We start from the raw sequence: 17,422 nt of genomic DNA, 5'->3' as shown, positions 1-17,422 counted from the left end.
TGTTGGAATTGATATTGATTCTCTGAATACACTTGTTGAGTCTAACCCAAGGCAACACACTCGTGAAGTGGTCCTGAAATTTCATGTCTCTCATGAAACAATACATAAACATCTAAGGAATATGGGAAAACTCCATAAAGAATGTGTTTGGGTGCCTCACGAACTCTCCGATGATCATTGTTTCCAACATGTGAATGTTGCTTCATCTCTTCTGTCGCGTAATGTGTGTGAACCATTTTTGGACAGAATTGTCACCAGTGATGAAAAATGGATTGTCTATGAGAATATTAGATGGCAAAAACAATGACTCAGTCTTAGACTAAAACCACTTCTGACATCAAAACCTGGACTCCATCTGCAGAAAGTGATGCTTTGCATTTGGTGGGACATCAAAGGAATCCACAGTGAACTATCAATGCAGAGATCTATAGTCAGCAACTAGAATGTTTAAATCAAGCCCTTCACTTGTCAATCAGAAAGGTGTTCTTCTCCACAACAATGTAGGTCCAACATGTGGCACGTTTGATGCAACACAAGATTATGGAGTTAGGTTGAGAAGTTCTCCCCCACCCACCATATTCTCCAGATATGGCACCATCAGATTACCATCTTTTTCGTTTGCTGCAAAACGTTTGTTGTAAAACGTATGCAAATGTGGAAGGTGTTAAAGAGGACATCAACATGTTTTTTGCTTCAAAGCCAAGTGATTTTTTAATCAGGGCATTAACATGCTGATTGTAAGATGGAAAAGCATCATCTCTAAGAATGGAGACTATTTCATTTAATAAATGTTTTGTTTTGATATATAAGTTGCTCGGGTTTTTTCATCTAAAAAAAGTGACATTAATTTCTTGACGACCTACTAGTTCTCAGTTGTTGCATAGAAAAAATTTGAAATTCAAAGCTTGTTACAGTAATTGCAAGCCTGCCAGTTTAAGCAGAAATGTGTGCAAACAAAGCATTAAGTGAGATAAAAAATTTGTTCTGGAGCTTATGGTCATTTTCTTCATGTTAAAGTGAAATTCTTTTGTATTTATTTAACCATGCAATCTTTGAGGTGAAAACTGTATTTTTAGATTTCTTTGCTATTTCTGAGTTTGTAATTATTTTTTTAATTTGACAGAAACTTTTTGCAGCCCATGATCTTTTTATTCAAGGGTTACAACTAGCTGAAAAGAAGTTTTTCAAAGGTATGTTAAATTGATGATTTTCTTTCTGGATTTTATAAGTAATATAAAGATTCCTTCTAAGTTAAATTGTAAAGTATGTAAGTGCACATATAAACTGCTGCTTGTCCAGCAATTATTACACATTCTTTGGGGAAGAACTTGCAAACTTGAAAGCTATTTGTTTTTAAACTCTTATTTTCAGATTTGTATCTATATAACCACACATCAACCCACCAAATATAGTATTGTGGTAGAACAGACTGTATCAGAACTTTTTTATCATTGTTTGCCATTTTGTAGGTAGTGTTATCCCATTGAAAATCAACCTATTTGGGGAAGGGTAGATATCCTTTATAATTAATAGCATATAAAATTTAAGAATATGGATCAACATGGGGCACCAGAACCATTCAGAAAAAAGACCTGCAATAAGTTGTACCCCAGACATGGTAAACAAAATATGGCATAACAGGAGAGAAACTATAAACACAAAGATCAGTGACAAAGGTTGTCCTTAAGACCCAGGCAACAGTATGCAACATAATTATGAAGTAGCTGCATCTTAAAATGGTGAAAGGGTATGGGTTCTCCAAGATAAGGGTTCCAGTCATACCTTATACTTAATCATCACATACCTCAAGCAGCTGAAGAATGAAATGAGTATTTGTGCTATTCAACATGAAGGCATACTGGCCAGTTGCAAGATACACTGCTTATAGATTTCTGTGTGATAAGACTATTCCCATGGATTATGAGAAGTATATAGGAAGGAGGAGTATGCTTTAGACATGACAACTTATGTAATAAAAACTATGCTGCAGGAGTACTGTTAAGGTGTGCATTCATCAGATATAACATGAGTTGATGTGGTAACATGTTTTAATGATGTGGTGAGGCTTATATTGTTTTAACATAACATATTTAATCCTCTAATTGTCTTATGGTACACATACAGATGTGTAAGTAAAATATTTTATAGCTTGAGGCTTAAATTTGTTCCTAGTTACAAAGAATCTTGTAAAATAAGAAAGCAAATTCTGGAATGTCAGAAGCATAGAGGAATAGAATTTTGAGACTTCTATTTCTGTAAATGCTAAACATATATTTTTTTCTATTCTTTTTTATGAATGGTGCAGATGCTTTAGAGAAGCTACAGAAGTGTCACAAGATTCGAGAAAAACTGTTGTACAAACATCACAAGCAGCTGGCTGAAGTTAGAGATAAGATTGCTTGGTGCTACAGCTCACTTGGTAAAAGTTAAATATTTAATTTTTACACCATAATGCATATGAGATGATGTTAAAAAGACTATAAAAACCTGTTTATTATAAAATAATAATAACAATATTAAGAAATTTTAACCATTTTATACAATAAATGTAGTATTACCTAATTACCTTATCTTTACCAAGAACTAAAAATTTTGTTGTTTTGGAAAAAAAAAATCTTTTTGTGAGTAATTGACCAAATGACAGAAAATATGGTATAGAATTCAACAGCATAGTATCACTCAGTCAATGAAAGTGGTCTGATATACCCTATTTCTGTTTATATAGCATACATAGTCCATTCTAATCTAATCAAATTTATTATAATTTTTTCTTTCTAATTCTTTCTAAGTATGTTTCATGGTCTTCAAATATCCTTACATAAGTAAAACCAAAAATGTTTTTGATATACTGTTCAATTTTATACATCTTTTTGCTGTATTAGCTAGAGCTGTATTGAGGATATTTTGGTTCTAGAGCAGTGTTTCTCACTTAGTAACTGGAGGACCCCTTTTAATTTAAAATTGTTTGTGGATCGCCAAACCTATCAACGTTTTTTTTTTTGTTTTCTAAAAAAAGATTCAAATATTTTAATTTATATTTTTATCAAAAAATTGTTATTCCATAAATATTTTTTTTTAATATTTTTTATGAACTTTTGAACATGACTTGTTGACTTGCGAGAAATGCTGCTGTGGAGAATTTTTTCTTCTTGGTTGCTATTAACTTCTGTACTTGTTGATGCTCCTTTGAGGTAACTTGTTCATTGAACCTCATAGCTTGAAATGTTCATTTCCTGCTGTCAGTAAGAAGTCTATATTCTGTTGATTGTTTATATTTCAGGGGAGTTCTGGTTGGCTGTTGGTTTCCTAAGACCAACATTAGTCACTACCTCTGAACAGTTTGGTGCACACAGCATCGAGATAGCAAATGAACTACAGAAGTTTTCTGACCTCTTATTAAATGCAATTCCTCAGTTGCTTCAAGAAGGGCATAATTCAAAAGAAAGCTTTATTAGGTTAGTAATGTAAAAATAAATAAACATTTAATGTAAACACTAGCTGGTAAAGACTAAGAAAAGTCTGAAATTCATACAGGATATTATTATTATCTGTGATAATACCATCTGTTTATTTAGATCAAAACTTAAAATCCTGAAAGTGTTTACTGATCTTTAATTAAAAGATAAGTTTATCAGAATTGGTATAGTTTATTCCAAAATACCATTGATTCATAGGTGAATAAGTTAATATATTTGAAAATGGTTATATTAATGTTACTCTTTCTGTTAAAATAATTGAAAATGTATCACCACTGCCTTGGATTACATTCTAAAAATTGTATAATCTTGTTCTCTGAATACATTGGTTTGTAACTAGTTTCTTTTAGTAGTGAAATCATATTGTCATCAACCCCCAGTCTGTAAGTCAATGAGGCCAAATTTGGAGGATTGGGTGGGCTACATAGGGTGTCATGGTTTCCAGTATTCAAGTTAGAACCAAAACAAAATATCCTCCAATAAAGGGCTTTATATGTTAATGTCCAAAAACCACATTACTTGCAAAAAAACTCTCCTCTGAATAATGGTTGGCCATGAAGATGCAGTTTAGGTGTTGGTTGAACTGTGTTCTTCTTGCACAAAATAGTAAAGTATTTATGTTCAGGCAGATACTGCACTTAGCTACCTAGCAGCAAGTAGGTTTCATTGATCCTTGGTCATCTCTATTTACAGAACCAGGGCTCAAAATTAGTGGGAACCAGTAAAAAGTATCTGCAGAACTTATGACAAATCATGAATAGATCATCCCAAAATTACAAACATTCATCAGTCATGTACAATCTCCAAATGTTGTCACTCATGTATTCAATGTAAATGTTCTTTCATTAATAAGAATGCCATCATTTTGTCCAATACTGAGACTTTTTGTATCTGTGTCATGGTATTGATATACAAAAGTTCGTTTATAAAATTTGAAATACAGAGTGATTATTTGAATTTTTATAAAGATGACTACTGTTTTCAATCAGAATGCTACTTTTTTAACTTTTTATATATAATACCGAGCCTGTAAGGCTCACACATTTGAAACATGTACATAAAAGTTCTTTTTTATCAATACTTTCCAAAAACAGGCAAGTAAACATTGCAAACTTGTAAGTTGTTTACATAATCTATTTTACTGCATGTACATAGTCTGTAAGTATGTTAGTACAAACACTTTTGAATCCCGCTTTGCAGACTGCACTAGCCAAAAATAAAAAACAACAACAACAACATAATATTACTGTTTTACAAATTATGTCACAACTGGAAATCGCCGATTACCGATTCTGATTAAGTACAGTAAAGTTAAGGATGTTATTGTGTAGTATTATTGACAGTTTAACCTTAAAAATTATAACAACTACAGAGAATATAACTTGAAGCTTCATTAAATTTAAAATGGTTGAAATCATCAATAAATGAAAAAAAAATAATGATTTCTATTCCTTTTTTTTTTTATTTGAATGAATGTAAAATTTAAATGGGGACTGACCTTGTGGCTACTACATGATCGATACATAACATTATGTGACTATTATGAGAGACAAATTGTTGAGGTTCATTGCCCAAATTCATCATTCACTTCAGCCAAAAGTTTGAAATCTTTTGCTGTCACTTGACACATTTTTTAACTAAAAACTACTTTCTAAACCAAATGAAGTATTCCAACTAAAGGTCAAATAAAGTGACAGCATTTGGAAAATTGACAAAAGATTATTTTTTTAAAATGGCTTTAATAAAAAATTACCTAACTGTACCTTTATTACATATGTAATGATTGACTTTCCAACATTAAAAAAAGAAAAAGAAAGGACAACTTTATGACAGAGAAGACCCACATCATGCCAATTGAAAAGAGCATTAAAAAGTGACTATAAGTTTGAAATGGACAGCAACTGCCTGTTGTAGAAACCTAAAAATGTAGAGGACGACATTTCAAAAGTCTTTCGTGTTCAGGTCTGCCTAATACAACCTATCAAAGTATTAAAAAGCTTTGCTTGGGCATCAACTCATCAAATATGTCTCCTGACTCACTGACTGAGTGTTAAAGCGAAAATATTTTTTACAGAGTAACTTGTTGTTAAGGTTAAGAATTTTCTTGTATCCTATATTTTCCAGTTTATATGGTGCTGAATTAAAGTACGTAAGGTAGTTTGTTTCTTGTGACTTAGTTTATATACTTAATATTTTGCTTGAAGTTTCATTGGATTACTTGAAATTTGTACATCCCAGCTAACATTTTCACATTGTTGCAGCATCACACATTGGTTGCCACAGCTTTAAAGGTTTGTGAAATTACAATAATGTAAACTTGTGGAGACTCTGAAATGTTGTGGTCTTACATTGCATTTTTACATTACTACAACCACCATCCCACCAGTTTTACTAAACCCAATCTTTAAAGGTTATATGATGAAATATGGATTCATCTCCTTTCTCTCACATATATTTATTAGACAGGTATTCTCCGACAAGTAAAGAAAGAATAGTATTTACAGAATGTCAATATAAGATTTCTCTGTAATCATTGTTCATGAAAATAGTAATCTATGTGCAAGGTACGGAGATATGTTGAAAGTCAGTAACTCTAGTGTTTAAATTTATAACGAAGCTTTCCCTTAAACTTTTCCACTACTTAATTTTGCAGAAATCGACTTCAAGCTTGCAAACATTAGTAAGTGGCGTCAAAACATTAAGAGGATGAATACGTAGAAAAAGAAAGAGTGACAGATGATGACTAGGGAGACGTATACACCGAAAGGAGGATATATATTCCTCCTGGTTTTTTGGGAGCATGTTTTATGCCAACCTGATCCACTACAGTGCTTTCATTTTATTTTGGGTGGGAGTATAAAAGCAGACTTCTGCAACAAACACGAAATAAAGAAAGCCCAAGAATGGTTAATTAGAAAACAACTTCCATGTCATTCTCTTAAGAATTTGATATTACAAAAAAATCTCAACTCATTTTGGTGTTTTGAAGTTAATATTAACTTTAGAATCTATTTCTCATGCATTTGACCTCTCCTTTTAAGTCGTGTGTCTCAACATGTGTCTGTTGTGAGGGCTACCATGTTAAAACCATAATTAACACATCATACATTAAAAAATGTAGAAGATAGACTTTGAAGATATCCATATCATATAGCTTATATCATGAATTCCAAAAAAATTTAAAAATCTTAAAATATTTTATTGTAGGCCTTTGCTCATAGATTTATTGTGCAGAGTTTTACAATTTTACATTGAAAACTGTAATAAAAAATAGACCTTGAAGGACTGTCGGTGGACACTGGACAGACCAGTGCCACACTATCTCCATTTAAAAATTATAATTGTCTTCGACTACAGCAGAGTTAAAATTCACACAATACAAATTCATCTGCTTCTCCCCTTTTTAACCCTCCTTCATATCAAATTACTGACTGTCTATTGTGAGCATTAATTATATATTTTTAGTTTTGATGGCTAGATGACAGCACTGTATGGTAATCAGATTAAGTTTTTACCCTACAGACACATTCAACCATAAAATACTCCATACTAAACAGCTACAAAAAGCTAATTATTTCAAATACTAATGACCATGGCAGTAATTTTGGTGCCAATTGGTCAGCATGTTGCTACTGTTCAACACTATGTTTCAACAAGACATGTTTTTTAAGGCTTCTATTGTAATAAATCAAGTGTTCACATGAGGAAAAAGTAAAGAAAATAATAAGCCATGAACATTTGCGCAGCACATTGCTGAGAAGTGGAAACCATTGAACTTTCAATTTTCATGTTACACATGATAGAGCAAATTGACCTTTATGCTATTTGATTCAAGTTTGAAAAATATGAAGATCACCCTAATCATATGATTTAATGGTAATTATATATTTTAGTATTTTACAGTGGGTAGATATTTGTTATAAGATTTTATTTATTTTTTACAAAAACAAAAGCTGTCAATTTCCACACCTATAACGTCTACAATTACAGATTAGTTACATACTTTTTATTTTTGAAATAATTGAAATAACAAGTAATTACACAGTAGAAATGTTAACATGTTATTTAGGCAGAAACTTGTGTTTCAGTAAAAGTTATGCATGCAACATTGTGAACATTTTTTGCTACCTTGCAAGTTTTTAAAACAATAAATCACCATATACGTAAGATAATGTTGTTTAAAACATGTAAACTGCTATAGTTTCTTAGTAAATTGTGTGTTTTTTTAAATTTCATATATTCACCACTAATGTCCAGCAGTGCTACAACACTGTCACAAAATACTATGTTACTTTGTGGGTATTACCAATGCATAACTATTCAGCAACATTGAAGAAATATCACATATTAGCTGTGGTGTATTTAAAAATGGCAATTAATATATTTATGTATTAGAAATCGGCTACATAAGTGTGGTTATGTTTTATCAGAATGCTTGATATGTTTTCTGTAGGAATGTCTTTCGGGAGTCCCATGAAGTTATTTCAAGAGCTGTGGAAATCTTTTCCATTCACTATGGCTCCCATCATGTTGCTGTGAAAGAATTAAAAGAGAAAGAGAAACAACTGGAAGGACTTTCCTGACTTGAATGGAGTTAATGACAGTTTAACATGTCAGTGTGTAAGATATACGATTTTGTTGTATTAAGTTGGTCTTTATTTAGTTAATAGCCCAGGAATTTTAGGATCCAGCTTAAAAAACAATATTGTAAAGCTGAAAATCTCACTGTTGCTAGAGTTTTTCTCACTCATCTTGGATTTTTGCTCTACCTGCTATAACTTGTGACAGATAATAATTTTTGCATAATTACTTAATTTTTATGCAAATAATTCTGAAATTCCATATTTCATGCTATTTTTATATCAAGCTTTTCTTTTTGCATTTCATAGCATTTTAGCAGCAATGGATGTGAAAATGTTCCAAATAAAAGTTTTAAGTCATTATTTGAGCTATCAATCTGATATAGAACTTATGAATCCTTCCCAAATAGTGGGGAAATCATGGGTCAGCATCACAGGAATATGCACTTCAGAACCCTTTACAAACATGAACAGACATAAATATTCATTCGGATATACTTTTTTTTAAATTAACTTTCTTGATACAGACTCAGTCATTTAGAATGTCCTTGTAACTGCCAGGTATAGACCTTAATGCTTGACACAATTTGGAGCTTCTCAGGGGGGCTTCATCCATTCAAACAATACTTGCATCAGTAAGTGATTTCAAACCATGTCTAACTTCAACAGCATCTTTGCTTTTCAGAGGGGGGAGCCCAAGAAAGGAAGGAAAGATAGAAAGAGGGAGAGGAACACACATACTTTGATAGACTTGATATAAAAACAATTGTGCTCCTCATCTTGTCCAACAATAATTTAAGGAAATATTCTATTATGCATCACAGGGCCCAAAGAACTGATCTACTCTAAATTTTTACAATGCAATATTTTATAGCATATTGAAATGTAGGCTGTAAAACAAGTTGACTTTGATATCATTGACCATTTTGCTGCAAAGAAAGCTCAAAAAGGTTATATGTGAATTTACCGTTAAATCATTCTTTTTCTTGCATCATTTGATGTTTTTGAATAAAGTTGCTAGTCACAACCTGTTTTCCATTTTCATTGCTTACACAAAAAAGTCCAAAGAGTTAAAAGGATAAGGATGATATACTGGTGAAGGGGATTGAAGATGAGGTTAGTGATGGTGGTGGTGATAGGGGTGAAGATGGGGTGGGAAAGGGGAAGAGGTAAAACTGTAGGATTACATTTGGAAAAGTACGCTTTAAAAGGGAAAATGATTGCATCAAAACTTTGGCCATCAGATGGCATGTACAGGGAGGATGATACCAGGGCCTGGAATTTCTTTGATGGGCTCTGCACAAAAGATAATTAAATATCACATCCATTTCTGAAAAGAGAGAAAACATTTTTTACAATACAGCTCTCTCAATATCTAAATTTAATGAATGCATAATGAAGAAGTAAACAACCAGTAAAGTGTCTGTTGTATCATCTGCAAGCGTTACCAGAACAAAAAGTAAAGACGTTAGCAATGTTTGCTACTCAGTACTTTGTATCTTACATTTAACTGTCATAAAGTAACACCAGTGGGATGTATTATTATGGTAAGCTGAGCCATGAGATTGCATTAATCCAAAATGGTTGCATTCAGGGTGCTCACTAGTGCAGAATTCCAAAGTTATATTTCAGATCACTAGCTCAGATAATGGTCTAAAATTTTTATATGGAACATTTTCCAATTTGATGCCTCTTAAAATGCTAGAAATTTCAAACAACAGGAAATGTAGTTACAAAAAATACAATACACTCTCTCTGTATGAAATTATTCAGTCATTGTCTAAAAAATTGTAATTTTTCAATGACAAACTTTATAAGGAACATTTCTGTGAAAACCATGCATTTGTACAAGCATTGGGTCACAAGTTCAATCAGGTAGAGCAAAAATTCAAAATGTCATTTTTTCTAAGTAAATGAAGTGAAGTGGAAATAGGATTTTTTACTTTTGATATATTATTCAGCAAGAAAAACTACAATTATTAAAATTTTCAGCTTTACATGACTTTTTACCCTGCATTAGTCGTTTGTAAAAAATTTCCATTGTCACTTATCCAGGGTCCAAGTGGATCTAATCATAAAAAAAACTGTTATTTTGGAAACAAAAAACACTAACACTCAACGTTTTTTCCTTTGTTAATAAATAATTGAACACTGAATATTCCAACTTGTTTCTTTTTTACCACCTAAACTAAGTGTAATAATTTAACACAAACTAGCCGAATATTGAAGCTACTGAGAGCAACAAACATGTACATCCTTCCATCTGTCGGTGTCAATATTTACAAAATATTTGGAGTTTGTGAAGACCTGGAACACTAATGCAAGGTTACATTAGGTCAAATGTCTGTTTAAAATTCCTGGTCTATTAGAGCCAGACTTTGTCACAAGCAAGAGACATAGAAAAATACTGTAAATCCTTGAAATGCCCTTGATGTACACTTCAAATTGACTTATCTAATATATAAATGTGAAAAGTCCAAGGTAGCACATATTGTTTATTTAATCCATTTAACCCTTCATAATACATTTCTGAGCAAACTTTATATTGCGTTATTCTTCCTAATTTCACGTGCAATTCTGAACTTGCCTGATTTAGTGCTTGTAAGACTGAAAGTAAATTTTTCTTAACACTCTGACACATTCCTAAAGCACATGCTTACTTTTCCAAATTTGTATTGTACAATCTCTTGCATAGTATTTTATAAAATCTATTGGATTAAATATATTAAATAAAGGGCTGCGTGGACTTTATTTTATTTAAAAGAAATAAATAGGAGATGGAATACAATCTACATACAGATGTTAATAATGGAGAACTTAATTACTAAATGTTTTCCTGGCCACATTACCAGCTGAAACGTTGGTATATTTTTATTGAATGTTGATTCTACTGGTTCTGTATTTAGGAATCTACACGATCATATTTTTAAATTTAAGTTTTATCTTCTTTCAGTCTCTGCATCCAAAATAACTGATTGTGATTTATTAACCTTGTGGGATTTTGAAGTTTGTGTTCTTTATGTGTGTAAATGTGCAAAATTTGTTTTACAAGTTTAATTAGATTTACCACGCTTTGCTTAAATGTTGCAATGAATAATTGTAACGATAGCTTATATGAAGATTAATAAAACAGAGTTTCGAATATGATAAATTAATATAATTAAATTAGAAATATAACTAGAAATTATTATTAGCAGTCATAGTCATTTTGGATTTTTATTTACATATAGTTTTTGTTTAACCTTCTTACTAAGATAGAACAAATCATGTTTTGTTTTACAAAATAAAGTTTAAAAGGATTTACTATACATAATGTATAGAATTGGTTAATAAAAAAGAACTTGAAACATTCCATTAACTTCAAAATATCTACATTTTATGGTACTGCAGCCTTAACAGTGATGTTTGTGGATCTCTCCAAGTTTGTGTGATACAGTTTTCATTCATTTTGGATATATAAGTGTAGAATCTTCTATTGCTATATTTGGTTAGAAAGGATAATACATTTGTACAAATTGTACTTAAGAGTATGGTTAGATGAGACTTTGTGGTGTTATATTTGTATTGTATGTATGTATGCTGAACATAAAAAAATAAATTGATGACAAAGTTTTTAACACCCAGTTTAAAGGCTATATTTCTGAACAAGTTTTACATTATTCAGTTCAGAAAAGTAGTCCTTTGTGAATATGGTAGTTTCTACAGACCTTAAACTTGGCTGGTCTTATTACCAAATTAATATTTGTAGATACAGAACATACAATTTTGAGGAGTATTTGTATAAACCTGAAGCTTGGCTTGTCTCATGACCAAATTAATGTTTGTAGATAATAAATATATGGTTTTTGTGCAGCATTTCTATAAGCTTCACATGTACCTTGGCTGAAGGCTAATTCATATATATGTTTGATACTATGGGAATGTAAGTGTATAGTTCAATAAAGGGTTTTTTACAGTTAGATATATTAGAAAAATAATTTTAGATTGCACACATTATGTGAACTGTTATTGATTTGTACTGGTGGTTTTATGATTGAATATTTTAAATCACCTACTAGTCTTTCACTGAATGAATTAGCGATCCAATTAATTAATCAGAAAAGTAAATTTGTCAAGTGTGTGTTTTAAGGAACACTAACCCTTTCTGTATTCAACTAATTTATCAGTCATTGGTTCTAACTAAATTGTAAATTTTTTTATTTTGTTGGTAAAAATTCAGTTCATTTGAAAGTTACAAAGTTTTAGTCTACATTCATATTTTGACCTTGTAATCACAATGATTGATACACTTTTTTTTTTATTGATAACAATATATAGCAGCCAATTTTTAAACCGTATATAGATCTAACATGTCCAAGGAAGGACATCCAAGAACATTGTGTTCAAATTTTGTTTGTGTGACAGTGTGATGAATTAAAGTTTGAAGATTTTCCTTAATAAACTTGTACTTCAACATATTCTAAGTCTCTAAACGTTTTATGTAGGTAGACAGAAAAACAAAACTAAATCACTTGAAAATAAAGTTTTAGTCACATCTAAGTGTCCATCAAAACACATTAAATAGTAATATTTTTTAAGTCTTAGTGTTAGATCATATCATTTTCAGTGGTACAAATAAATTTTCTGTTTATTTATTTGTAGAAATTCACCCTAAATAAATGTAAACCATTGTCTTCTCAGTCATGTAACAAAATTACATTATTCAACAAGGTACAAAGCACTTGTATCCCTCAGTCTTCAGATTTATAATACTCAAATCAGGGGTTTGATTCCCCTTCTTGGACACAGGAGATAGCCCATTGTGGCTTTGCTATACAAAAACACACACCACACATAAAGTGTATAAAACATGATAATTCATACTATTTATCAATGTATAAAAATAATATGATGAATGTAAATGTGTTTAATATGGTTACTTTATGGTAGTAATAACCAGGAATTTAAGCTTTTAATTTTGATTATAGGTGAATGTGATTCAGTTTCTTTCACACGTGGAAACATAAAGTGCTGCTCAGAATTTTGAGGAAACAGACACAGTACATAAATGTGGACAGATGAACAATTTAATGCTTGATTTTAACCAACAGTTTTTAGTTATGTTGCTTTCCCCTAATATATGTTTTGCAGAGAAAATGTATTAACACCTTAACATTTATAGAACTGCAGAGAAAACATATTTAACGAAGTCATTTCTGTAGATTTGTTTACATTAGGGTTTATAACTACATATAAATTAAAACAGTTTTGAAACTTCACCAGGTTGTGATGTTTGTCAGTGCTCTGTCTGACAAACATGCATCTTGACAATAATAGTCTTGCAGTGAAATTTGGATTGCAAACGCACCACTCCTCCCTGTTTGCTTTTCATAATTCATCATGTGTATTGTTATAGCATCTCTAGGCATGTACATGGCTTCTTAACTTTTTTTTAGTTTTACATTGATAGTATTTTATCTAGAAACTCCATGTATTACAGATGTACTTATCTAGGCTTAGTTACTGTTTGAGTTTGAGTGTTTTTTTTTTAGTGACTCCATGTACTAGAAGTACCATTCTTTAGGCTTCCTTACTGTTTTAGTTTGGTATCAATAGTGTATTTTTCCAGAAAATCCAAGTACAGATTCCCTTTTTTAGGCTTCCTTACTATTTTGATAGTGTTGTAACACTGTTCTTTTGTAATGAATTGTTTTATATTATCTGCTGAAAATAATGTCCAGTCCAGTAACAAGTTTGGATACTTGTACACTGCCTTAAATAGTTGTAGGCTTATGTTGTAAACCTCTCTAACAATACTAGGACTAACAAAAATTAACTTACTTGTACATTGTAACTCAATAGCAAAACAACTAATGCAGATTCAAATAAAATACACTGACTCACTTTTATAGTTACAATGACCTTTGGTTTCTGAATTCTGTAGACCACATCAATGATTTCTTCAAGTATGATATATAGCCCTTCTAAACATCTTTGGAGTTTGGCCTCTTTTTGTGACAAGAACTGCTTAGCCATGCTATGCATGTCACCTCAATGAAAAAAACCCATAGGTTTGTGGGCGATTTTCCTTAAATATAAACTTTTCTTATTTCTGATAAAGGGAGTATTTCCAGCTGTTAATTCCTTACAACATCAGCTGTGATTACCATATTTTCCACAGAACAGTTCTTTGTTTGTAGTATTCTTATTTCATACTGGTTTTAGTTTACATATCCTTGCAATATATCTTTTCAATTAACACTTGAAACACGTACTTTTTATGGTCTGTTGCCTCCATTCTGTGTATTAATTCCATCATATTTAGACTATCTCTTGAGGGAGGTGATGTTTCAATACTGTAGGATTTGATATTTGTGTAACTTCTAGATGGCCTTTAGTAGCTTATCTGTAACCTTAATGGATTCTAGGTTCATTGTCAGCGAAAGAACGTCCTTTAAGGATATACCCTACTTTGCTTCAGGCTAATTCCCATATCCTCATCTGTTATGGCATTTATAAACTGGTCACATTCCAATGAATCCAACATTTCACGAAGAGTATCCATTAAAATAATCAGGCAAGCCTTTTTCTAATCTTCCACAAGTTTAGCTAAGATCTCATCTTTCCTTTGTACGTTGTTCTGGATATTTCTTTCTGGTGTGACATTTCAGGCCTATTGGATGAGGCATCCTCCAATGCTTAATAGATATTACCGGTATTAGCTGGAAGGTTACTTAATGTTGTCAAAGCTGGTCTTTTTTGATGGGCAAGGTGGATGACTTACTGCTCACTGTTCAACCCATTCACTCTAAATGATTTCAAACTGTGCACGGTATGACTCCCATAGTACCTTCTCATCATAGTCCATTGGTTTCTCTATTGACCAGTGTTGAACTGACCAGCTAAAATTTGACACTGATTTGATAATTTCATGGTTAAAGTAGTCCAGGAAGGTCTTTCAATAACAGATGGCGCAGAAGTAGTAATAATAGGTGTAAACCATATAATTTATATCCAATATTTGATTTTTCCACACACTATCTGAGGATTTGGGTCACTTTCTGCCAGTGCCTAGCGATGCCACTGCCTAAAATTCCTAAACAGTTTATATTTACTATATCCACTTTATTCGTAAGAATTTACCTGCAGAGACGTAAAACCTTAAACTGACTATGAGCGCTGGAGCAATAGACCTAAAATGGGATAAGACATCACATTTGACTACAGATGTTTTCCGCTTACTTATTCTAGAACAGATAACTAACTATAAGCATATAAAAATAGTATTTTAAATCCCCCTGTTATATGTCGTATGTAATACATTAACCACTAGCTTGATATTATTATAAGGATGACTTCTCACAAATGTTACTTTTCGCATTTGCAGTTTGAAATCGGTAAGGGACTAACTAAGAAAAATGGAAGAACTGTAAAAAAGATACTGTTACGTATCTGCTTGTTTGATAATTTCCCGTAAAAATTATTTCCGAGGAACTTCAGCGGTACAAGTTCTTTCTTAATTAAAACTAGCTTATTCTTTCTCGTTACAAATTTTGTAATACACTTAATTTCCACAGTCACTTTAAATTTAACTACTTTTATAAACACACGCTATAATTCACAGCGATTCACACACTTTACGTACGGTGCCTACTGCTCACTTGACTCTGTTATCTGTCTCCGGCTTATATAGTAAAAAAGAGGGCGTCTAGCAAACGCTGGGACGTTCGTGAGGTTGCCCGCTAAGTCACGATCCTTCTAGAAACTCCAGCGCGCATGGTCCCAGATCCGCGTGACTTCCGCTGTCGTAACAATATGTTAAACATAAAAGCAAGACATTAATTATTTTACAGTACATTACATGCAAATGATTAACAACCAAGAAAGAAAAAAACAATTCAAGTTAAATTAGACGAAATGGTAAGCAGTTTTGGCGACAGTTGTGGGGATATCTTACTCCATCAGTTTCTATCACACATAGGGGAAGAATCAGTAAATTTAAAGTAAAAAAAAGGACTACTGTTATTCACTTCCAGTGTCTAGCAGTGAACGTTAGTACCAAATATATCTACAGATATTACAGTACAGACGGAGTAACACTACAAAACTTCCCATTGTAGTTTACTGTGAAAAATAACAACAAACGATCAACGTTGTATAATACACAATTAAAACCAATGAACGGTTGTAAAAACCACTACATATTTCCACGTCGTTCACGTCATCCTCAGGAGTGTGAAAAAAAAATACTTGTGTAAAGTCAGTTTAAATTTTGAAACCATGTGTTACTAAGACTTACAGAAAAGAAAAAAAAATATCAGTAAAACTATTTCCTGAAGAGTGACCTTCAAAGTCATGAAACCCATAGAATAAATTAATAAAAGAAAGAAAAGAAGTCTGATATTTCAATGTTGTTTTATATAGATTTAAAAAAGTAAATACTGACCTTAGTCACCTTGTTAGATATACACGACTGTTTCTTTTAAATTTAATACAAGAGTTATGCTTTAGATAGTTATAAGGCACCAGTGTAAAATTTAATGTTTTTAGAAGCGAAACTTTATCGCAGGTTTACTTATGTAACTGTTTACGAATTAGTTGTTGTGAATTGATATCGTATTACTCAAACCTTCTGAATTTTTCTCGTTGCTTTAAGTGAGTATTGTTACATCATAATGTGTCTTAGTTTTTAGAAAGTTCTAGGCATCAGTGGGGAAATATATATATATATTCAAATTCGATGACGAGGAACCCACTTTGAGATGATGACAAAACCTTGTCGAAACGTTGTACATTTGCTGTCATGTTAAACTTATATTAAAGTTTTTCTTCATTACCCATTTAAGCCGTCTCCAGCCATTATATATATATATATTGTTACGACATTGAGGACACGTGACTAGTATCACGCCACGTCATTCTCGAACTTTCACGTCTTTTCCTTAAATCTCGTGATCTTTCTAGATATTGTTTGTTTGTTTTTGTATTTCGCGCAAAGCTACACGAGGGCTATTTGCGCTAGCCATCCCTAATTTAGCAGTGTAAGACTAGAGGGGAGGCAGCTAGTCATCACCACCCACCGCCAACTCTTGGGCTACTCTTTTACCAACGAATAGTGGGATTGACCGTTACATTATAACGCCCCCATGGCTGAAAGGGCGAGCATGTTTGGTGTGACGGGAATTCGAACCCGCGACCCTCAGATTGCGAGTCGAGCGCCTTATCCACCTGGCCATACCGGGCCCGTTTTCTAGATATAGTGTAGTCTTGTATATATATAAGACCGGCCACGAAGCGACGGGGAGGTAATGAGTAATTGAATGTATGTGGATAGAATATTGTTGGCCACGTGAGACGTGAGTTAAAGCGTTGTTATAGAGCGACTGT

At 32.2% G+C, this 17,422-nt stretch overlaps 1 protein-coding gene across 3 annotated transcripts in view; it reads left to right on the top strand.

The window, feature by feature from the left end:
* LOC106462060 (SET and MYND domain-containing protein 4-like) overlaps positions 1–12,513 on the top strand; it is a 74,141-nt gene extending 61,628 nt beyond the window's left edge. For all 3 annotated transcript variants that reach the window (XM_022389193.1, XM_022389194.1, XM_022389195.1), the window contains exons 17-20: positions 1,124–1,190; positions 2,306–2,419; positions 3,281–3,455; positions 7,930–12,513. In XM_022389193.1, coding sequence (XP_022244901.1) covers positions 1,124–1,190; positions 2,306–2,419; positions 3,281–3,455; positions 7,930–8,059 — 486 coding nt within the window. In that variant the 3' untranslated portion in view covers positions 8,060–12,513. The remainder of the gene's footprint in view (positions 1–1,123; positions 1,191–2,305; positions 2,420–3,280; positions 3,456–7,929) is intronic.
* The last annotated feature ends 4,909 nt before the right edge of the window (positions 12,514–17,422 follow it).

Source organism: Limulus polyphemus, unplaced genomic scaffold, assembly GCF_000517525.1.
Source record: "Limulus polyphemus unplaced genomic scaffold, Limulus_polyphemus-2.1.2 Scaffold1086, whole genome shotgun sequence".
Classification (NCBI taxonomy): Eukaryota; Metazoa; Arthropoda; class Merostomata; order Xiphosura; family Limulidae; genus Limulus; species Limulus polyphemus.
Note: the sequence above shows the minus strand (reverse complement) of the source record. Positions and strands in the feature narration are given on the sequence as shown.